Consider the following 24,504-nt stretch of genomic DNA (forward strand, 5'->3'; position numbering starts at 1 on the left):
TGTTATTGTTCACTGTTGGATAATACACGACTACAATTTAGGAAGGAAAAAAAATACAAAAAAAAAAAATATTTTTTATCATGGTTAATGATAACTTTCCCTTAACAGCACCGCCATTTTGAATTTCGGGTGCACTAGGGCTTGCCGATCAAAAAATGTCTATCGATAATCTATCCCGACCGAGAGTCGATCGATAGCAAGACTATTGATAACTCGGAAAGTGGGAACATTTTCGATTTTATTACCTAAGTGCAATACAATCGATAGTATCGTTGCGGATTAATAACAAACTATCGATAATTTTGCCCTCAGTCAGTAGTATTGCTACACTCCGATAGTATGGTTATTTTGAGTGGGCTGATTGTCTAAACTGAATTTCAATAACTCAAAAGTCCATGGATTTAGATTTTTTGAAAAGCTATTTTTTTATTTCTACCAATCAAAATCGTAGTTGAAAATGATTATGATCGATAATCGATACTGAACTATCGATAGTTTGAAACACTAGCGTGCCTTTTTCTATTCGCGAGCCCTGGCATCCTGGTACAGGGTATAAATCCCATTAACTGTCCCAATGCAATTTGCAATTCCGTGCTTCGGAAGGCACGGTTGGTCCCGGTGACTACTTACTCATGTAAGAAAGTAGTTATTACATGAGTCATGTCAGGGGCCTCTGGCGGCTCAATAGTTACCCTGACACCAGGGTTGATGAGGTTGGTAATCCACCTCACAACCCACACGATAGAAAGATTTAAAAAAATACTGTTATGTGTTTTTAATTCCTTGTACGCAATAAAGTATTATTGTATTGTACGAAAGTACTTATTTTAAGATTACTTTTACCATGTCATAGTAAAAGTAAAGTTATGTTAGGTAGGTACTTTACTTGAGAAATTGATTTTGTCTTTACTATGTTGTAAACGTAACATTAATGTCTCGTTAATAAGATACACAATCACTTGCAGCTGCTCGTATCCCTAATGGGGTGGGCAGAGCCATAAGTAATCAGAACATACTAACATATCACGCCCGTATCACTAAGGGGTAGGCAGTCACAACGGTACTTGAGAAATTTATTTTGCTTTTACTATGTTGTAAATCCCCAAGGAATTCTAAGAAGCCTCTGACGTTGCCGGTCGCCTCAGGGAGGCACCCCGTCTGGCCAAGGTGCCGGACCCGGTAGTTGGCGGCTCCTTCACACTCCAGTAGCACATGGGCCGCTGTCTCGTCCATGCAGGTTCTGCACAGGGGCTTGTCGGTGACAGCTAGTGTAAACAGATGTTTGTTGATATCACCGTGACCACACAGCTACACCTGCTACCTGCAGCTGTTACCTGTATTAGTGGAGACCTCTTCACATTTAGAATTCTTTTGGAGAGACAACTATTGATGTTGGGTAGTGCCATCTTAGCCTGCCTGCATTTATTTACGGTGGTTCATAGTCTGGTGTGTTTGTTCATTCCCAAATACCCTAATACCGAACTAGCTTTATTTGCGGATGATACAGCCATCTATTCTTCGTGCCGTGGTCGAGTTATGATGACCGGAATTCTCCAACGCGCCAATGCCTTGGGCAAGTAGTTTCGCAAATGGAGAATCAAGGTAAACCCGGAGAAAAGTGCAGCGGTGTACTTTTCAAAGGGCTATTATAATACGTCACGGTCACGCTGTCAACTTAAGTCATCAAGATGTCTGGCAAGCCGATCCCTTGGGAGGAGCAAGTCAAATATCTCGGCGTAGTCTTAGATAGACGTCTTACTTTCAAGGCCCATATCAAACGTGTGCGCGATCGCGCCACGTTTGTAATGGGCCGTGTTCATTGTCTCCTTAACAAGCGTAGTAAATTATCCCTTTGGAATCCACACGACTTGCATCCGTCCGATCATGACCTATGCAGGGGTAGTTTTCGCTCACGCGAGTCTCTCTCAAATCCACCGTCTACAGGAAATACAAAATCGTTCGTGGTTCCATCGCAATGAAAATCTGCACATTGACCTAAGTCTGCCAACCATTGCCCAATGGCTCAAATTAGTTTTTTTGATTCTGCTCCGCACCAACCAAATCCCCTGGTAGTTGCGGCTTCCGAATACATCCCGCTTAGGAACGGTACTGAATAACATCGGCGTCCGAAGTATGTAATACGATCCCGACGACCCGATTACTCTAGCCATAGAATCAGCCAATCAGCTCGCGACAACAAACATTTCAGGACCCCGATACCGACACCGCCGGCGTGGTCGACGACTTCCCTCAATCAGCGCTTATCGCTATCGACTTACTAGGGTCGTTTAATTCTTTCAAATATTTTTCCTCTCAGACGACGCCCTGAGCCGAGGTTCGCGCCCAACTGGGCACCCTCAGGCCTGTTGTCTTAAACGTTGTACCGGGTGAGAGCCTTCAGCGCTCCCCATTTGTCCGGCCAAGTAGTTAATGTCATTTGCGGCAAAACTTCGATAAGTCACGTCAAAAAAAGGTGTGTTTGTTGGCTGCTCTCGTTCGTAGCAGCGAGCGGACCTGTCCGAATGAGATCGGCAATATCGGTTCCGGACCGATGGCTGTTACCTCCCGTTCCCCTTCTGGCCAACTCGTCCGCCGCGTCGTTACCTCTTGAATCACTGTGTCCTTTGATCCATTGTAAAGTGAGGTGTTAGTATTTGCACACCTTAGTCAGTGATTGGTGGTAACTGTGTATGAGTAGTAGTAGTTGTTTAGGGCCTGCAAAACTCTGAAAGTATTCTAATGAAACTGTCCCGTACCTAGCTAGCCATGAACGCATTCGCCGCTAGTGTGATGCCCATTTGACCTGGATGACGGTGTTAAGGGAGCCTGATATTACGTAATCATAAAATAAAGCATACTACACAAGGAGACGAGATGCATTGTAAAGTACATTTCTTTATCAACTATTAATGTAGGTAATCGACTACATTTTTGGACAAAACTTGTACAACAAAGTGACTCTGCCCATCTCAGTAGCGCAGTAAGTGTGATATTAGATATGTGTAATTACTTGTAGCTCTGTCTGGTCCATTAGGGATAAAGCCGTGATTTATGTATGTTCACATCTTGTTCTATCCTATTGGTTGTGAGGTGGATAACCAACCTCGTCAATCCTGGTGCGAGGGTTATTATTGAGCCGCCAAATGCCCCTGACATGGCTCATGTAACGACTACTTATTACATCAGTAAGCAGTAACCGGGACCAATGCCCATTGTTTTTTTAACTATTGTGTCTGGAAATCTTGGCCTCACAAGGATGAAACAAAACAATTTAAAAAATATTGATTAATATGGCCATCACTGGCACGTTTACCCTTTACTAGGGCAGGCATAAATAAAAGAGGTGGTAGCTGTTCACTCAAAAGTTAAATACCTTGAACAGCTGATTGCTACGTAGTGTTGTGCAAATTTGAATTTATTACATGAAGACCTGGAATTCAATTGCTCATAACTAATGCAAATATGAATTTAGGCGGCCAATACTCTCGCATGTGATTTGTAGATAGTGACAGAGTAGGCACACTTCGGGTTGATACCCCCGTTCCGTTACACCCTGTATATGCCTCTGACATTAGATTATATTTTTGAATAATTACTTACCCCGAGCAATGAGAAAATAGGAAATTATCATGTTAAATCTGGACAGCGCCATCTATATAGTTTTTTGGGGAACGTAGCCTAGAAAGTCCCTCATTAAAATGTAACTAACAGCGCCCTCTGTACGCCGAACAAGTAACTGAGTAAACCACTGATAAACGACGGGCTTCAAGTTTGTGCTGCCATCTACCGTACTACAGCGGAACCTATTGGTGGCGAGGGCAAGTTTCAGTTGAAATATGAAAATAATACGCTGCGTGTCGCTAGGGGTAACTTTTCAGGGTAACTTCAGCACAACTTGCGAGATTGAATGGAAACTTTTATTTATGACATATCATAGATTTTTTTCTAAAACACGAATATGACGAAAGATGTTATAGATAAATTTAAATTACGTGGTTTCTAGGATTAGTGCGCGATCGACGACAATAGACCTGCCCCTGTCACATAGGGCTTAATAAACATAGCTGGCAAAGAGTGATAAACTATATGGGCGATATATATTTTATCTGCCTTGGACTTTATTAGTACGTAATCTCATGCTCACCCATATAGAAATTAACGACGTGAGTAGAGACAGAATAAACAGTCCTTCCGTAGGTAAGCACATTCTTCTTCTACTTCCGTGAGGTTCGTAAGTTCGATGACCTATTCCACAAACCGCCGCCAAAGGCCCCGAAGATCAATCAGTTTAGCAACTAAACCACAAAAGTCACTTACTTTCCACTTTATGAATTGGTAATCACCAACCATTACAATATCCCAAAGGTCATTTACCCCGGGTCAATTTAAATTCCATCTCGGACATAATATCACGTCCGACGAAGTCAATAACCTTAGGGGGTGAACACCCCAGACTTAACACCTGGGATAAGATAGCACTGCACTTTATTCCCTTGTTTGTTTTATTTAAACAGAGCTAAAATATTTAGAACGTGAAAAACGTTTGTTCTCGTTTTATTAAAGTACAAAGGTACGGTGCACAATGGCCTTTATAAGACTTCAGGCGTACATCACGATATGTCTAGTATTTTTAATTATTGTTCTTTTAAAAATGGAACTAACTAAGTACAAGTTGGAAATAAAAGCTTGGATGTAAACTTCAAAGTGTCCCTGTTAGAGAACAAACATAAATGACACGTAGTTCCTGAAGGACTGCGCCAAGCGTATTTTATTTTTCAAACTAGCCTTTTGTAAATGCAAGAAAAAAGAACTCAATAACGAATTGTAACTATCGTAACACCGGGTGAGAGCCTACAGCGCTCCCCATTTGTCCGGCCAAGTAGTTAATGCCATCTGCGGCAAATTTACAATAAGTCACGTCAAATAAAAAAAAAATAAAAAAACTAACTACAACTAACTAACTACTACTAAAATCGAAAGCCTTAACAATGTATATTAATAGAGGTTTTAGTGACATCGTAACGAATACTGAGCGGGATGATTCAGACCATGATTCTTAGTTGATATCAAGTGGAATTTTCCTGTTTATGAAAATTTTAGTGATTTTTTTTATATAATTTTATCCTCCATACTTTTGCGACGGAAAATCCCACTCGATATGCACTCAGAATCATGGCCTGAATCATCCCTCAAAGTTTTCCTGTATACAATATACAGCTATGATAAGGTAATACTGAAAAAACTGTCTGATAGCTATCAGATAAGCTTATATGCCGGATAAGTTCTGGACGCTATCAAATAGTTATCAGCAAGTGGTGAAAGGACCTCAGTAATACAATGTACACATTGACACTACACAAAATATACACACCATAATTATATGACACAATGACACAATACCAACGACAACAAAGATACACAACAACTTATTTACAACTTATTAAACAACTTATTTACAACTTTTTTTCACGATAAATTCTTACGAGTATCTCCCCGTTGTTTCAGATGTACAAAATATTTGATGTGATATTCTGTGGATCCCTGAGTTAGCGTTACCCAAATGACCCGCCATGGGCAACATTTCGACATGCCCCAGTCCCCTTCACCTCGTCTCCGCCACTACAGGTCCCTGACAATTCCAAGCATGCTGCATGACACCTAAGAAACCTACAAGTATACCCTGGCTTCTAAAAGCATTTCCGCCTTGTCACAACTGATAAAACATCAAATCAGAAAATCTAATTTGATGCTAAAATTTTTCTAGATTTAGTCTACGGTCAGAAGAAAAGCAACTTTTATAAAATAGGCACATTTGAATTGTTGGTATGAAACCATAACATAGAATAAAGTTTTTAATGGTATTTGGTAATAATTTCTCTCTTATTGTAGACAAAATCTCTCCTGTTCCGTCGATTTATGAGACAGGGTATAACATTTAATAATGCTTTGGTAACTTCTTTTCAAATCTTAGTTATTAGCCCCATTTGCATCCCTCTTATGTTTCAATTTTTTAAACTGTACCTGCAAATATAACCCAATCTGGCATGAGCACGTTATTTTCATTTTTTATAACACTAACACTATCTCTCTTCTAAATTTATTTTTAAAAAAGAACATACTTACGTAAATAATTCATCAACATGTCACAAATTCACACATAGAAAGTCACAACTATTCAATTATGCAGTAAAAGTAGTAAGTATTAAGTAGGTACTTAGCCTAAGTGATAAGTTGTTTTAGAATCAAAATTATCTCATAAAACTGAACTTATTATATTTCATAACTTTTTAATGTTCACAAGACTGTCTTCATAATATAATAAATAAGTGAAGTTCAGTTTTATGAGGGTACCCAAAGTAATAGGTACTTTTAAAACACAAATTAAATTAGTTATATACTTATTATATTGGCACATGATATGATTGGCACTGTAAACGTAAAATTAAATACATAAAATAGTTATTTAAGTAGGTCCATTAATTACAGAGCACAAAACTAAAGTAGTATTGCATCAAAATTGATCATATTAAAAAAGCATTTGCATATTTTAAAAGTTGATTCCGTCTTTAGAGGATACGAATGTGGACTCCCATAAATCTCCAAAATTTCATTAGACGAGAATGGACCAAGTCAATGTTTCCGTATAATGCTGAAAGCATTATAGGGATTCTTCAGAATCATACGCGCTGCAAGTATTTTTAATTTTATATGGAATGAATATATGTATAATCACTATTGCAGAATAGAGTCGGTCGATTTTTGTTTATTTTGAATAATTCGGATGCCATCCATGACATGGTGGCATTACGTGACAAAGGCAATTGACAGCGAGTATGATGCGGAAGAGTTTCGATCTGCTTTCAGGTTAATTCTCAAGTCAAATTTCATATCCTCTACAGACGAGTAGAATATTATAAATTCAGATTGGCAATAAATTTCTTCCATTTCCATTATGATACGGAACAGTTGGTTAATACATATTATGTTGCTAGAAGATGATTCAATTGAGCACATCCTTGGATTCTATTCCGGCGGATAACAGACGTCTTTGTATGTGAAATCGTCCTCGCATGGAACAAGGGTGTTAGAAGCGTTCATCCGCGCATCCTCCCGATATGAGCTATCTACGAAACACACGCTGACTGACAGCACAATGCCATCGGCTTTGTAACAAAATTATTCACCAATTGTACATGGAATGTTGCTTTCAAAGCAATAAGCCCTTTTGTATAATTCAAAAGTAAACAGGACTTCTTCAAGGAGATCAATTATTAGTTAGAAAACTGAAAAATACAACGTTTGTCAATTTCTAGATTATATTTATTATTATCAAATTTATTCTCAGAACCATACGAAATATTCATATTCAAATAATAATTATTAATGATGTTTCGTATTACAATTAAATTTTCTCGTATTTTTTGATGACAGAAATACAACCGACATTCGGTCCCACAACTTCTTTATATCTGTCGATATCAATCACCATAATGTGTACTTATATGAACATTATTACCATGCCAATTGAATAAAGATAATGTGTTACATATTGGCTTCAAGTGTGGGAGCGGTTATTAGGTAATATCATGGTTATCAGCCCAGTGATGCGAACACAAGAGGGCGATATGAAGGTTTCAGTCATTCAGTGTTTGACGGGTATACTGCTACAATGTACGAATACACGCGTTTTCGAAATAACAAAGCGTGAGTTAATGTGTATCTACTTGAAACCCGATAGCTCCAGTAATTTGAGCTTTAGAAATGTGAACTGGGTATTGTTTAAACCGTAGTTAAGTTATACTGAACCAAGGATGTTGTTTTCTATATAAATTTATATGACAGGCGTTCATATTTATGAATCACTCCGCTACGCCATAAATACCATTAAACTGAAATTAAACATTTATAACCAAAAGTCTAATTTAATATTTTTCTCGGCAGGACTATGACGGCAATATGTTTCGTTTGCAATTTGCCGATACTGTCACATCAAGTGGGGTTGGTGTGGGCGGGGGGGAATGGCTGGGACGAATTGACGAGGTCGACACTCGAGGAAAACACCTTGAGACAGCGGCTCGGCAGCAGACGAGACTCGGCTGCTCAGGTGTCTTGCCTCTCTCCACCAGAACCCGACCCAAGCGAACAAAGAGGTACACAATTTTATGACATATCCTATAGTTTTGATAGCTCGTAAATTTAGAGGTCCATCATCATAAAAGCCCGTTCGTCTGATAAATTTAAGGTCTTATCTAGTAACAACAAAGTTTTCCAATAATGATTTAATTATTCTAATTGTGTTGAATCACAATCCAGACATTAAATTCGACAGGTAGGTAAACTGATCGTAAACTGGGTTAATTGATCGTAAAATGTTGTTTCCACTGTTGTTTAGGGGCTCCTCGCCGGCGCCGCTCGTCTTTGGCTCAGCTGACAGACATCCTGCGCGAGTGGGGGGGCGGTGGCAGCAGTGCGCCACGCCGCCAGCGCGCTCCGCTCTCTCGCCGCGAGACCCTCGCAGACCTGGCCCGATCATTGCCCTGGGCGCGTCACGACACCGCTCCACGAAGACGCCGCGACTCCTCCGCTGACTCCGGCATTAAATCAATGGCCTCCAAGCGACGCGACTCCAAAGCCGCTCCTCAAGATTTCCGCGCAGATTTTCCCAATTACTGGGATCGGCGAGACTCAACCACCGTTATGACAGCAAAAGAACGGCGCGTTAAAAGGCGTGCCTCCAGAGAAGACACTAAAGACCGTAGAGATTCAGTTGACGGACACCGTCATCGACGCGATTCAGTCGCAACACCGGCCCCGAGGATAGTCGGAACGCAAAGGAAACGTCGCGCTTCTCCACCAGCGCCTGCTGCACCATCATTTGTTGATGCATCTTCAGATCCTGGACCTTCGACACACGCACCATCGGTGACTATAGTGACAGTACATGAACCAAGTCGTTCGGATGGTGAATGTCAGCCAATGACGATGCCTACCATCATAACATCTGCAGTCACACCTTCACCGACGTCTCCAACAATACCGGATACAATAACTAGTAGTGGGGGAACTCAAACTGCTCAAGCATGCCAAGCGTCTCCGGCCACACAAGGTACCCAAGCTACTCCAAGTGGTCGAACACCTCCTAATTTAGGTGGTCGTCGAGATTCAACAACGCAGTGTGGCCGAACAAGACGAGATTCTCGAGCCGCTGCAAGTCCTGAAAGGCGATTAGGCCGGTTGCAGCGACAGGCTACCGCTTACGATGATCCAAATGGTCCTCCAGGAACGCGACGCAGAGATTCTGGACCTTCCTTAGGCCCCGATGATGAGGGACGAGCGAGGAGGGATTCTCTGAGCCCTGACTCTGCAGCACGACCAAGAAGAGATCGGTCACAGTTAAGCCCCGATAGAGCTGGTGGTGGTGAGCTAAGTCCTTCAGCTGCTAGACGGAGGAGTAGACTGAGGAGACAGGCATCATGTGCGAGAATGGGCCGTGCTCGCAGTCCGGAATCAAGTTCCTGTTCAAGCCGAGATCCCAGCCCGTGTGCTCGACCACCGGAGAGAACAATGATACGACGACAATCTACAACAGAAGAAATTCTGATAGCACGAGGCTTTCGCAGGCAATCCACCACCGAAGAAATGATACGCTGCCGGAACTTCAGGCGGCAAAGCTCGCAAAGTGATGACGCGTGCATGCGTGCGCGCGGACGTCGAGATTCCTCAACTCAAATCCTAGATGGTACTATTGGTACCATGACTGTCGAGACTACGAGCACATTTTTCGATTCAAGCACACAGACAGGTGAGCAAAATTTTTTATTATACTTGTCTTTAATATTATTATTACACCCAACGTGTAATTCAGGCAGTGCCTGCGCTGAAACAAAAATAATTTCAGTAAACAAACAAAACATTTATTATATTACGCGCCTTCAACCTCCCAAGGATTTGCTAACGAATATTTAAAAGATTGAAAGTTACGGCGGCGATGAACTTTCAGCCGAACGCGTCGCAGAGCTTTTCGCGGAACGTGAGCTGCATATCGCGAGCCCTAGCTGTTCCGCCACTACGAGACAAAAGCCTGCCACGTGCTTGGCCCCCGCCCCTTTTGAACAACCAATCGATTGTCGCGCAGCTTTTTCGTCTCTCTCTAATCGTGCAAGTTCGATGCTGTTTTACCGACGGAAGGGAGATGTCGCGATGGAAAGGATAGTGAGGCCGCTACAGTAGCGCCTCCGGTGGCAGGTTAGGGAGGCCACTGGTGGGAGGCAGTGCTCGGGCTAGACATGAGATGAACCGAGCGCCCGGCCACCGGCGCACCTCGCGCTCGCACCTCATCTGTTACGAACGCTGCCATGTTTACCCCCCGAACGTGTCGCGCAGTACACAACGAATAACCTCCACCTGTCATCCTTGAATTGCGAATCAAACAACCATTGTGACTGTTATATCGAAGACAATTATAATTACAACGAATGTTTTGAAAATTGAGTTTCGAATCGAAATCCGCCGCGCTTTTTATTGTTTAAATTGGACGTTGTATTTATTTTTAAAATAATATTATTGACATTAGTTTGGTTTTAGGTTACAACAGAAGTGTGATATTTTTTTAAGGCAGTGAACAAGTGATATTTAAAAACAAACGAACGAAAACGCTTTAACCGTCTTATCGTAGATAACCTGTAATAAGAAGTAAACAAAACACCAATTTACAGAACAGTTTAAGTAATATTAATATTGTTTTGTAAGATATTTTTTTGTAAATAAATACGTGAAGAAGGAATAAACGGACTGTCGCGAAAATTTTGAAGTGAATTTAATAAAATAATATATCATTGATATAGATACGATATGGTGAGTTTTAGATGTAGTTTATATATTTTTATTTAGATATTAGGCATTGTTGGCAAATACTAAATTTAATGTGATTCATTGCAATCAAAGAGACGACAAATATACTTTATTACAACAAAGAAATAAGAGATTACAACTGAACTTTATGAAGTAATTTAAAAATACTTCTACCAGACATTTAACTTAAAGAAATGATTGTTTTAACTGAACTAATTAAATTATAAGTAAATTAAAACAATAAGTACTCCTATTCCATTTGAAAAAGTTTTTAATTTAGTAGAGAAAATCTGAAAAGAACGTACCTAACTCCGCTAAAACGTTTACCTACACTGTAAGGTAATAAATTTAGAAAACACGAACAGTAGCTTAGTGCTTTTTTCTCAAATTATTCTTTTAATTCTCATATTATCTGTTTTAAAATTGTGTGCTATTTAAAATGGAAAATTGTGTCTATAAAACTGAAATTGGCATAATTTGCTTCGATCATATTATCAATAGTATAAAATGTAAACACAGAGTTCATCTCCTATCCGTTGGTAAGTGGGGTTTCCAGATTTATGTCCATCCTATTCTAGTGTACCAATCTATTCGACCAAAGAACACAAGATACTAACTGAACGGTCTCTATGATCCAGTGGTTGAGCGTTGGGCTCACAATCTGGAGGCCACTGGTGTGAATCCCGGTAAAAGAGAATCCCGGTAGTTGGGTAAGCACATTACAGGCTGACCACCTAAATTGTCCGAAAGTAAGACCATAGTAAAGCCATAGGTTCCGATTACTACTTACTAATATAAGTAAGTAGTCGTTACATGACACACATCAGGGGCTGTGACGGCTCAATAATAACCCGACACCAGGGTTAAGAAGGTTGAAAAGGTGGATTACCACTTCACAACCCACATGATAATAAGAAGAAGACTTACTTACGATCCCGGCAACCTAATCACTCTACTCGTAGCTCGCCAGTACCGACCTTGTCGCCAAGGTAGACAATTTCATTTCTTCAGCGCTTATCACTATCAATCGATCAATCAATCTATTCAGTACCACAGTTTGCTCGACCATTATAGACGGCGATACGGCTCACCACCTATCACGTTGGTCTAACAGAAAGCTCGGTGAGGTGTGGGTACTTAGTTCACATTGCGATACATATGCCTATTACCCCAATTAGGATATATTATCACTATAATTAAAACACACAATAACGGGTTCTTACCGCGTTTAAGGCAGGGATATGAGACATGACATGTGTCATGACCATGGGATGACTGATGATCACGATCATGGCACATGCAACAGTGTCGAAATATCAGGAGTCTTATATCCCGGTAAGAACCCGTTATTGGTGCTAATTCCTGTAAATACCATCTAATTTTATTTTAAGTTATATCTGTCATTTTCTTATCCGCTGAAAAGGAAAGGGACGGGTAATCGACAAGCATAAAATTTATGGAACACACGTCAATTTTAAGCACAAATCTAAACCAACCGTCTAAAAATTTTACATCCGTCAATAACCCGACACAGTTAAGTAGACAGCACGTCAAACGGATTGCATACCAGCGACGTACCTTTTGAATCGCCCGGGTTATTCATTAATTTACTCATTCTTCCTAAAATTAAGAGCTGTGAATCATCCGTCCCTTTCCTTTTCGACGGATATGAAAATGACGGATATAACTTAAAATAAAATTAGGCGGTGTCTGCAAGAATCGGGGCCATTATGTGTTTTAATTATGATAATAACCGCGGTAACTTAAAACAATGTATATTATCACTATCAGAATACCTACATCGGACCACGTTTCTCTTGTTTTATTCAAATAAATATGTTTTTTGTGTATATGTACAAAATTACATATTTGTCGAATCCAAACCGGACCCTATGTCAAACTCTACCTATGCGCCAGAGCTCGCGGCTTAGGTCACAATCAGACATGTTTTCAATGAGGGACTTTTCAGGCTACATTCCTCAAAAACAATATTGATGGCGCTGCCAAGGTTTTTTTTTTTAAATTAAAATGGATTTGCTCTTGACTTCGTTCTTCCACGAGGAGAAGAAGAGATCGATCCTTCGTTTAACCTCTAATTTTATGGATAACAGATATATCATGCATCTTTTAATTTTGTTTTTGAGTATAAATGATGACCCTTTTTATTACACACAGGTACAATTTCATCAACTGCCCATTATTATTCTGGTCAAAATGAAAAGAAGCATTATAGGTAGCAACATAATTCTGTACATAATGTGATCCAAATATCAATTAACAATTTTTTATTGTATATGCTTCTGCCATTACTTACATTGTATTTTTGAATAATTATGTACTCGAGTAATGAGAAAATAGGTAATTATCACGTTAAATCTCGACAACGCCATCTGTATAATTTTTAGGGAAGGTACCATGGAAAGTCCCTCATTGCTTTCATTGTCCTACGAACTAGGACGCACTTCCCGTAAAATATTGGATCCAGGTGAAGCCCTAAGCGCCCGGCATTTGTCCTGTCAAGTTGGTAGTATACGGTGAATCAAAAATATGTCACTTGATAAATTTAATAAAAGTAAAACAAAAACATAAGAAATAATTCAAATTCAAAAGGAGCCAAGTCACTAACCGTCAATACTCTACAAATTATTTCATCTAACCATTTATTGCACCTCGGCAAACCTCAACCTTCTTACCCCCTAACCCCAAGTTTTCGAACTGAATGGCGAAGATGACATTCCTTTCATATTCATTCCAGCAGAAAAACGAATAAGACATCCCTTTGATAATTTAAGACTGACGGAAGCCCAACAGAAATTTTACTTCTCGATTTCAATTTTGATGAGGTCACGACGGGTCAAGTGAATTGCCAGATTATATTTGAGGCGCCATCAATTTATTGTAAGTACTGTGCTGTCTTTGATATTTTTGCTGTCGATCGTGGATTTAGTTCTTCCTTATAATGTCTTATTATACTAACCATGAGATACTTTCTGACTCATCAAAATATATAATGATCCGCAACCGCAACTAATATGGACAGTATTCTGACAGTATACTGTTCTGGACATAAGCATGAATAGAGTTCCAGGCTTAAGAAAACAAATGAAAATCTGTTTGACTATTTGGAAGTCACTTTTCTCCTGTGGTACATCGGCTTACTTTCAAACGAAAACAAATGAAAATCTATTTGAGTATTTGGAAGTCACTTTGCTCCTGTGGTACATCGGCTTACTTTCAAACGAAAACAAATGAAAATCTATTTGACTATTTGGAAGTCACTTTGCTCCTGTGGTACATCGGCTTTCTTTCAAACGAAAAATAAACAAATGAAAATCTATTTGACTATTTGGAAGTCACTTTGCTCCTGTGGTACATCGGCTTACTTTCAAACGAAAACAAAATGAAAATCTTTTTGATTATTTGGAAGTCACTTTGCTCCTGTGGTACATCGGCTTTCTTTCAAACGAAAAAAAAAAAAACAAATGAAAATCTATTTGACTATTTGGAAGTCACTTTGTTCCTGTGGTACATCGGCTTACTTTTCAAACGGGGAGCGCCACTTGCACCAATGAGTTATTAATTTAATTTAAGTGCAGTTTTCACTAACACAGTTGGCTCGGCCATTGTTAAAAGGCTACGTGATAACAGAACGCTCTGTGAGGCGTTGATACTTAGTTCATCTTTCGATGAATGTACCTCTGACTACTCGTGAGCTGATGTTGTATTATATTTTTCTACTATTGTATAAATTTTCAAGGGCTTGACCAATGAGTTGATTTCTCTTGAGTGTAGTTTGCACTAATACAGTTGTCTCGACCCTTAATAAACGGCAATGGCTCACCACCTATCACGTTGGTCTAGAGAAAGCTCGGTGAAGCGTGCATACTCAGTTCATCTTGCGATAGTCATACATAGTTTTTAGAGTCTATTAGCAATGGATATGCTGAACTGGATGGTAACACGTCCAACCCGTTGTTGATAGGCAAACCATGCAGTATTGTATTGATACAGTCATACATTAAGTCCCATTGCTAGACACAGGTCTTTAATCAATCAACAAGGGTAGTGATATAATGATGTTTTATTTTTAATGATGTTTAATGATGTTTTATAATGATGTTTTATTTTTTAAAGTAAAGAGACGACAAGATTCCTTTGACGATGTAAACAACGCCATTTCAGAGGTAGTGGATTGGTTTACTGTAAACAACCTGCTACTTAATGAAAATAAAACAAAATATGTTTATTTTACGTTATCGAATACGTTATCGAATAGGCCCCTCGATTCTATTATTGTAAAAAATAAGGAATTGGACCCCACGGATACTGCTGTATTTTTGGGAATTACTTTGGACGCTAAGTTGCAATGGAGTCCTCATATTGATAAGTTGTCCAAAAGGCTCAGCTCAGCAGCATTCGCGGTCAAAAAAATTCGTTTAATAACCGATGTAGAAACCGCGCGATTAGTTTATTTTGCCTACTTCCACAGTCTAATGTCGTACGGCATCTTGCTGTGGGGTCATGCTGCAGATGTCAACAGCATTTTTGTTCTGCAAAAGCGAGCCATTCGGGCGATTTACAAATTGGGACCCAAGATGTCACTTAGAAATAAATTTAAAGAAATTAATATTTTAACTTTGGCATCACAATATATCTTTGAAAACTTAATATATGTAAAAAAACATATAGGATTATTTGCAAAAAATAGCGATCGGCACATTGTTAATACCAGGAATAAAAATAAACTTGCTTTACAAGTCAGTCGATTACATAAGATTACTAAATCTTTTAAGGGGCAATGTATACGTTTTTACAATAAAATTCCCATTGACATTCAGAATTTGCCTTTCAACTGTTTTAAGACAGTAGTTAAACAAAAACTTTACAAAAAAGCTTATTATAAAGTTAGTGATTATTTAGAAGATATGAATGCATGGGATTAACTGTCTGAGAACTGATATTAGGCAGCTAAATTACTCAATTGTATACCAATATTTTATGTTTATTTTTATTTTTTTAAAGAACGTCTAGGGCCCTGTGCCGAGGTTTTTCTTGCAGCTTCTTTTCCCCGGCTATACAGGTTGTGAGAAGCTGCAGTAGTTTTAGGCGGATGAGACGTTCGTTATGTAAAATTGACGATTCAAAGTGTAACTATGTTACCTACTGAATAAAGATATTTTTGAATTTGAATTTGAATTTTAATAGGCTGCATGACAACCTCGTGAAATGAAATGTTTTTTTACGAAACGTCAAAATGAAAGTTTTCTTTGGAGCTTGTATGGGAATACTATTCATTGACGTCATCAATAGTTACTTAATTCATAAATACAATTCTTATTAAGCCAAAATCTAAAACGAGAATGATTTTTGATCATCTTAGACTGGCTTCTATTTTTAAATTAGCATTTTCTGTCAGTCAAATAGCATATTATTCTAAATGTAATCTTGTGTAATACAATACTTTCTTGTTTTATAAACATGGCGGACAAAAGGTAGCGTAAAATAAATAGATTATACCTTCGTGCGTTCACCTACATTTTTAGTACAACGCTCACGTTTCTTTAGGACGTTGTTTCGGCGCTAGCGTAGTAGCCTAATACTACTAAAATCCTTCTCTCTCTCTATTTAAAAGCTGCGCTCTAGTCGGTGGAGTAATCGCCATTCCTCTCTTCTTCCCGCCAAAACCTTCACCTCCCGATACGACACGACCTGCACCTTCTCTTTTATTTGTTTCATAAATGTTATCCTAGGTCTACCCCTTCCTCTCTTTGTCGTATCAGGTGGCCAATCATATTTCCTCATTCATTCGTTTTTTCATTTACTTTTTATTTTTTTTACTAAAATCCTTATTGGAAGGAAATAAAATCATCACGCCTGTACCCCGCAAGAGGTAGGCAGAGGTGTACACAACCACTCCTCGCCAGCTATGTTTAAGACTCATGTAATAGGAGACACCGGGCGACCCTATTGCCATTAACCGGGCACAAATCCCGGAAATTACGTGATAGCAATCGATGATGATGATCTCCGACCGATTTCGGCCATGGCGACCACTTCGACTCCTAGTCGGCACGACGCTGATGCGCCCGAAGATGGCATATGTAGCTTATCTTTACAGTGAACTCCCGCGCACAGTGAGGGCACTTGAACACACCGTTATATATCAATTATCTATAATCCAAACATTAATTCAAACTCGTAAAGTCAAATTCAGTAAGAAAAAATGATTTATTATTATGAAAGTTCCACTCTAATAGTATAAACATAAACAGCAAACACATACATACATACATAAACTCACACCTATTTCCCACCGGGGTAAGCAGAGACTATAGAATTCCATTTGCTTCGATCCTGACACACTTCTCACACAAACAGCAAAACTTTTTGAAATCGAGAACTCACTTTGCTGTAAGGAGCTGTTAAACAACCAAAAATATATTAAGAAGAATCGTAAAATGCGGTGCAAAGCAATAAGGTTTTTGGTTACGACGTCATCTTTACGAAAAATTTCATTTCCATCGTAAAGGAGGCGTAAACATCATTACCGCTATCTGAAAATGAATTCTGTGTAAATTGATATTTTGTTAGGGTATGGTGTTCAGCTATAGAAGTGAGGATTCAATGCCCATTTTAATGACTCAGTTAATTTAGTTTTGTTCCCAAAACAGATTTAATGAAATAGTAATATTTTACTTTTTGTAATGTACTTCCAATCCATAAAAAAAATAATTACATCATTTTGTTAGAACACTATTTTAATGCAGATATAAAGGAAAGGATTGTACAAAAGAAATGGACCAGATCTGTCGATATGAATAAGTTAAGGGTACCTCGTTACCTTAATTTTTACGGACAACGTACTAGTAAATACATTATATCGAAGATTTGGAATTGTTTACCACTGCTTTTAAATAATCTGAAAAAAAATAGCTCCGTTAAAACTAAAATAAAAAAGTTTTATATGAAAAACATAAAACATGAGGTATAAGTTTTGCTCATCAGTCGAGTTGTGTACTCCAACATACTTGAACTGTTTTCTCCTAGAGGTATATTAGGTATGCGATGTTGCAGATACCCGTTTGCAAGTTTGAATTGTATTGTATTGTAGGTTATTGTAAGTTATATCGGTGTGTGTGTGTGTGTGTGACGAGATGTGCTCACGCTGCGTACCTACACTCAACTAATTGTTTATTTTGGTTAATAATACTTCTTTGTACGTCACGCCAGTGATGATGGCTAGTCCACGTTCAAATGGCCCTCCATTTTGGTGGTCAGTAAATTGTATTAGATTTAAGGTTGTTATTTTTATTTAATAAAAAAAAAAGTCACTATCATCCTGTGGTACATCATCATCATCATCTGTGTGAATTTGTTTTGTATGTTGTGTGCAATAAAGTATATTTGATTTGATTTGATTTTGGTACACCGGCTTGTTTCTCAAGCACGTAATTTCCAGGATTTGTGTCCGGTTAATGGCAATATGGTCGCCTGGTGCTGGACTTGCACCAATGAGTTATTAATTTATCTTAAGTTCACTAACCCAGTTAGCTCGATCATTATAGATGGCGATACGCAAAAAGCTCGGTGAGATGTGGGTACTTAGTTCATTTTACCATGAATGTACCTCTGGATACCCCAATTGGGACGTTGCCGTGAACTTATATTTAATGGTGATGTTGGATTTTTAAACGCTGATATTTTTATTTTCACAGACGATTTTCTCTGATTTGACGAAAGAAAAAACCTACGATAATGACTCAATTAACACCACATGATTTATGTTTGAAGCCTAATTCAAATTCAAATCAAATATACTTACTTTATTACATCAAAATAAGATAATTTAATTTTAAATTTGCAATATCTAGCGACCCGCCCCGGCTTCGCTCGGGTGCAATGGATGTTATAATTCATATAAACCTTCCTCTTGAATCACTCTATGTATTAAAAAAACCGCATCTAAATCCGTTGCGCAGTTTTAAAGATTTAAGCGTACGAGTACATTGGGATATAGGGACAGAAAAAGCGACTTTATTTTATACTATGTAGTGATAACACAGTCGTACGTAATAACTAAGTTTATAAAAATTTCACTCTATAATTTGTTCTTCATCACATAAGCTCAAAGGCCTGAATACGACAACTCGTGACCGGAATTTGTAATTATTTTCCATATAAGCCTCGAGCCTGCATAAGCCGTGTTTCACGGAATATTATATTGCTGTGGGTGTTACTAAACACAAACCGCCCGGTTCGTTTGACAAATTTTCGCACCGCTGCATCCAATAGTTGGGAATGGTGACGAATATCGAAACGCATCAATTGGTGTCACGGTCGTCTGCTTTGACAACATTGCTTACATAGCCAATATCCGGATATATGTGTAGCAGAGTACAAACTCTGCACATACTGGCCTTTTGTTCGGACCGTCATCATTTTAAATTACGAAATTCTCATTCCATTCCATTCGCATTTCCTTTCATTTTACTCACTTTTGACTCACTGCATCCCTGACCTTCACATAAACAACAAGTGTATTATACTGTTTAGGGCCGTGCCCTCTGAAACCCTCCTTAGTGCCCTCCTTTTGTGAAATGTGTATATTGTGAACTATTATTTTTGTGACTATGTTACTAAGTTTGTGAAGTGTTTTTAATAAACTATACTACTACTGCTTGCTGTTGCTTCTACTTTATCACCAATCATTCCCCTACTCTGCCGGCACGTCGGGATACCATATCCTCACCTCTCAGCGTGCCGCATATGTTTTTATACAACTAAACAAAATGTTCACATATTAAACAAAAAGATTCGATACAAACAGCAAATCAGCAGAGATTTGAGCTGCAGCAGCAGCGAAAACAATCACAGATCGGCGCAATTTTTTGCTCTCACTAACAAAACACCAATAAACAAAACACGTACATCAATAAGATCTTTTTTTGACGTGACTTATTGTAGATTTGCCGCAGATGGCATTAACTACTTGGCCGGACAAATGGGGAGCGCTGAAGGCTCTCACCCGGTACACCGTTTAAGACAACAGGCCTGAGGGTGCCCAGTTGGGCTCGAACCTCGGCTCAGGGCGTCGTCTGAGAGGAAAAATATTTGAAAGAGTTAATCGACCCTAGTGGGTCGATAGCGATAAGCGCTGATTGAGGGAAGTCGTCGACCACGCTGGCGGGGTCGGTATCCTGAAGTGTTTGGTATCGCGAGCTGATTGACTGCCTCTATGGCTAAAATCAATAAGATCACGGCTATTTCCCGTTGGGGTAGGCAGAGACCACGGAGTTCCACTTACTAGGATACTGACACCACTTCAGTTTCTTCCACTCTCATCAAAGACTTCATGCATCGCAGGCTTACGGTAAACAACAAAAACACAACTAGTAGAGTATACTGAAGAGTAACAGATACGCGTTACACACAGGCACGATTGAATATAATTATAAACTGAATCCTTAACCTTTGCTAAAACAGTACTGAAATATAACAATGATGACAAAATGCAAATCAACTTCATTACGTCTAACAGTAAACAGAGCAATTCCTTTAGAAATAGTATTATACGGATTGATAATATTCAAACCTTTACAAGGGCGACAAGGGCGACTACGGAACAGCGGACCTTGTCCTGACTGGAATCACAGGTGGATTATTTGTCTTCAATCTTTGCCTAACCTACGTGTATAACGGTACAAAGTAGACACATCGAAAGGGCAGGGAGTGCGCTGTGACGGGACGCTTGCTCAAAGACAATCAAAACGAACGCGCATGATCCGATAAATACCATAAACTCCCATCAATCTCTTTCATTTCACTTCGTCCAAATAAAATCGACATCTAAAAATACCTCAAGCGAAAGAATGAACGCGTTTCACCCAATATCGGAATAAAAATCGACTTTATTTAAGTTCAACCAGACCCACGATTCAAGAAAGTTACCCCAACGCGGCAGTTAGCAGACAAAATTATTACTCACTTATAAATTCATAATCAATATTAACTTTAAGTACTTACCGCTAAAGTTCTAAACTTTTTGCATTTATTAGGATCCGAATAGAGTTCTTTGTGTAACAATCAAGAACAACAATTAACGGGTACCTTAGTTATTGTTTGGTTTTCAATTTCTAAGGTTTATTTTTAGTGGTTCTGAGTATATTACCATGTCTTTCAACTACTTATATGTAGTATTAAATTCAAATTAGCCCACAAATATTATGCTAGAATAAAATAAACCAGCACAGAGCACAATAACAACAAATAAATATCAGTTTTCCGATACGTACGATTTCGATCAAACCCAAGGCCTTAAGCGCGAACTCCATTAAAGCGTGGATGTGCTATGTGGAAATGATGTGTTTTAAATAACCAATTATTAGAATTTAGTTATTGACACTTGTTACGTAAATAAAGAAATTCTATTAGTACCCATCATACGTTCGCATTGGTGAAGTTCAGACCTAGAAACTAATAAGATACTTAACTTAGTATCTACTTAAGTACCCAACAGACGGGACGAGAGTGATCTTAAAAGGGTTCCGATTTTCCTTTTAAAGTACGCCAGGTACCGTAACCAGCAGAATTGACACAATGAGAAATTCCTAATGAAACTAAGGTTCCGAAGGTATATTGGCAACTTTCCACTATCCCCTCTGGCGTAATGCCAAAAGAAATTTGAACATTCACTCTTTTTAACAAATGGGCATTGGGAATGCACAGTCGGGCAATAATGTTCCAATGTTTACGAACGTATTCTGAATGAATTTTTTACACTTGACTTTAAGTATAACTGATACGCATTTTCGTTCTCTTTCGTAAATGTTATTTTTGCATAATATTGGGTAGAGGTATCATTTGGAAACGCTCGTTGCTTATCAATTCGAAACGATCAACAAACAAATCAACTTTCGATGCGATAGTACAACAGAATAGGGTAAATAAAAAATTTTTCTTGTTCTTCTTTTGTCGAGAAATCGAACCTTCTTTGCGCGAAATATGTACAGTCATGCATGAGCAATAATTATTATGTACCTAGTTCAGAACCGTGTCACGTCAAAGTGAACCTTTGGGTTCAATTTGTCAAAAATATGTCTATTCATTTAGTAACAAAGTTATATTGAATCGATAGTTTTTTTTTTGCCGAACGTCTCACCGGCCTAATACTACTGCAGTTTCTCAAGAAAAGAGGCTGCAAGAAAAACGTTCTTAAAAAAGTTGTTACATTAGGTAATTTGGCTGCCTAATACTGGTTCCTAGACGGTTATTCCCTTATTCAGACAGGAATTCTCAATACCAAATAAGACAAGTTCTGGTAAATTGTCTTCTGGAGATTCGCGGTTTTGTCTGTGTCTATCTGTATTGATTCACGTGATATTGAAACATGATGGCAATACTTGAAAACACCCGTAACTTAATGTCCTCCAGCACTTACATTCCAGCTCCAGAAATTACATAGTGTTCATTGCGTCGTCATAAATATATTCCTACTCGTATATGTCTTAAAATAAATGCCTGCCAAAGAAAAATGGTTGCCTGGAAGAGATTGCTACTTAGCAATAAGGCCGCCTATTGTACTCATTCTATTTTATTTTTTTTTGTTTTTTTTTTCCCTGTTTGTGAAATAAAGTATTTGTTATTTTATAAATGGTGATAACTTTCAACTCGTAAAATAGACCAGGAAAGAAGATTATTTCCATTTCGTCATTATTCTGCATATTAGGTCTTGTACTATAAGTACCTAATAATGCCTATTTTCACGATAAAGAATATTTTCGCAAAAAATATCTAAATAGGGATGATACATATTATTATAATACTGCGTATAGAATGGCTTGTACAGTCATGAGCACTATCATGTACCCACTTTAGAACCCTGTCGCACTATCATATTTGACATTTAATGAAACTTACGGTTTAATTTGCCAAATAAGTTAATGTGACGTGGTTTCAAAGTGTATACATATTAGTACTCGTGACCGTATATTGGTCTAAATCGCCGTAAGTCGTTAAGGAGTAAGGGAGCGCGTTCGAATTGTCTGTCTCGCTCACACTTTCGCGGTAAGACGGCATTGGGTACGAACGAGATTGTGAGCTACGGTGGTAGCTGATGAATATGAAGTGGACTGTATAACTAAATGAAATGAAGGAATAACAGATACTTAGCTTTGAGAATTTTTTAATATATTTTCACCAGTCTCCAAAAAAGCAAACGACACGAAGAAAAACAAAATCAACATACAAAATGTCAAAAGAGAATAAATATAAAAAACATAATAATATAAAAAGATTACAAAACCTACGAAGAGTTTGCAACATCCTCCCCCTCGTGCAGCATTGCACCAATTTTCACAATCTTTCTGAGGGGGCGGCGCAGCGTGCCCGCAGCTGTGTCCACGTCCACCACCCTGCAGACTCCGTCTCGCCCGGGGTGAAGCCGAGTGATCCGTCCAAGTGGACACAATCCTCTGGGCAGTGTCTCGTCGCAGATTATGACTGTATCGCCAACTCGAACCGTTGCGTGACTCCTGGTAGACTGTCTAGGCTGTAATGTCGGGAGCACCTCGCGCACCTAGCGTTTCCAGTACAGGTCGGCGAGGCGTAAAGCTTTCCTCCACTCTGCTCGGCCAAAAAGGTTGCAGTCTGCGGCGTAGACGCCGGAAACCGCAAAGTATCTATACTTGAGCTGGCAACCCTCCAAGTAAAACATGAAACGGCGTGATGGTCGTCGGGTCATCAGGCTCCACGGAGACGTGCGTGAGAGGTCGCGAATTGGCGATCGCCTCAGCCTCCGCCAAAAGCGTCGCTAAGGTCTCCTCTTTGGGCGACCTTTCCTTCAGAGTCGCTCCCAGGGCCACCTTCACGGTTTTCACCATCCTCTCCCACGCACCTCCAAAAGTGGGAGCCGCCGGGGGTATAAACTTCCAGCGGATCGCCTTGGTAGCCACGAAGTCTCGTACATTTTCGTTGAAAAATTCTCGAAGAATCCGATTTGCTCCCACAAACGCCGTGCCATTATCGGAGAAAATGGTATCTGGTTGTCCTCTTCTGGCTATGAAGCGGCGAAGACTCATAATCGCCGAATCAGCGGACAGGCTATGCACCAATTCCAGATGTAGAGCCCTCGTCGTGAGACATGTGTAGAGCGCTACGTATCGTTTCTCGTGGCGGCGGCCGACAGTCACGTTTACGGGGCCAAAATAATCGAGGCCAGTGTAAGTGAACGGCCGCTGATGGTGTGCCAATCTCTGTGGCGGCAGGTCTCCTGTCGGTGGATTCAACGGTGCGGCTTTTCGTATTCTGCATTGTAGGCATCGGTTCGCGACGGTTCTGACGGTGTTTCTGAGTCTGAGAAGCCAAAACCTTTGTCTAATTTCATTGATGACTGCTTCATGGTTGGCATGGCCAGCTCGCCGATGGTAATGTTCGACCAATAATCGGGCAGCTGGGTGACGACCATCGAGTAAGATCGGAGAGCGTACGTTGGGGTCCACGTTTTCGACTGCTTTAATTCGCCCAGCCAAGTGCAGGAGCTTGTCTTCTCCCAGTGAGGGCGACAGTTTGGAAATGCGGCTGCTCGAGGGGATTGGCTTCGAGTTGACGATAAGATGGATTTCGTTCTGCAATGACTCGAGTTGGATCCGTCGTAAA

General features: G+C 39.4%; 1 protein-coding gene across 1 annotated transcript in view; it reads left to right on the forward strand.

Moving 5' to 3' along the window:
* Positions 1-5,587: 5,587 nt before the first annotated feature.
* The window catches only part of LOC126373061 (uncharacterized), a 148,787-nt gene continuing 129,870 nt past the window's right edge, over positions 5,588-24,504 (forward strand). Inside the window, exons 1-3 of the mRNA XM_050019022.1 lie at positions 5,588-5,625; positions 7,942-8,150; positions 8,393-9,802. Coding sequence (XP_049874979.1) covers positions 5,588-5,625; positions 7,942-8,150; positions 8,393-9,802 — 1,657 coding nt within the window. The remainder of the gene's footprint in view (positions 5,626-7,941; positions 8,151-8,392; positions 9,803-24,504) is intronic.

The sequence above is a fragment of the Pectinophora gossypiella genome, chromosome 15 (genome assembly GCF_024362695.1).
Source record: "Pectinophora gossypiella chromosome 15, ilPecGoss1.1, whole genome shotgun sequence".
Classification (NCBI taxonomy): Eukaryota; Metazoa; Arthropoda; class Insecta; order Lepidoptera; family Gelechiidae; genus Pectinophora; species Pectinophora gossypiella.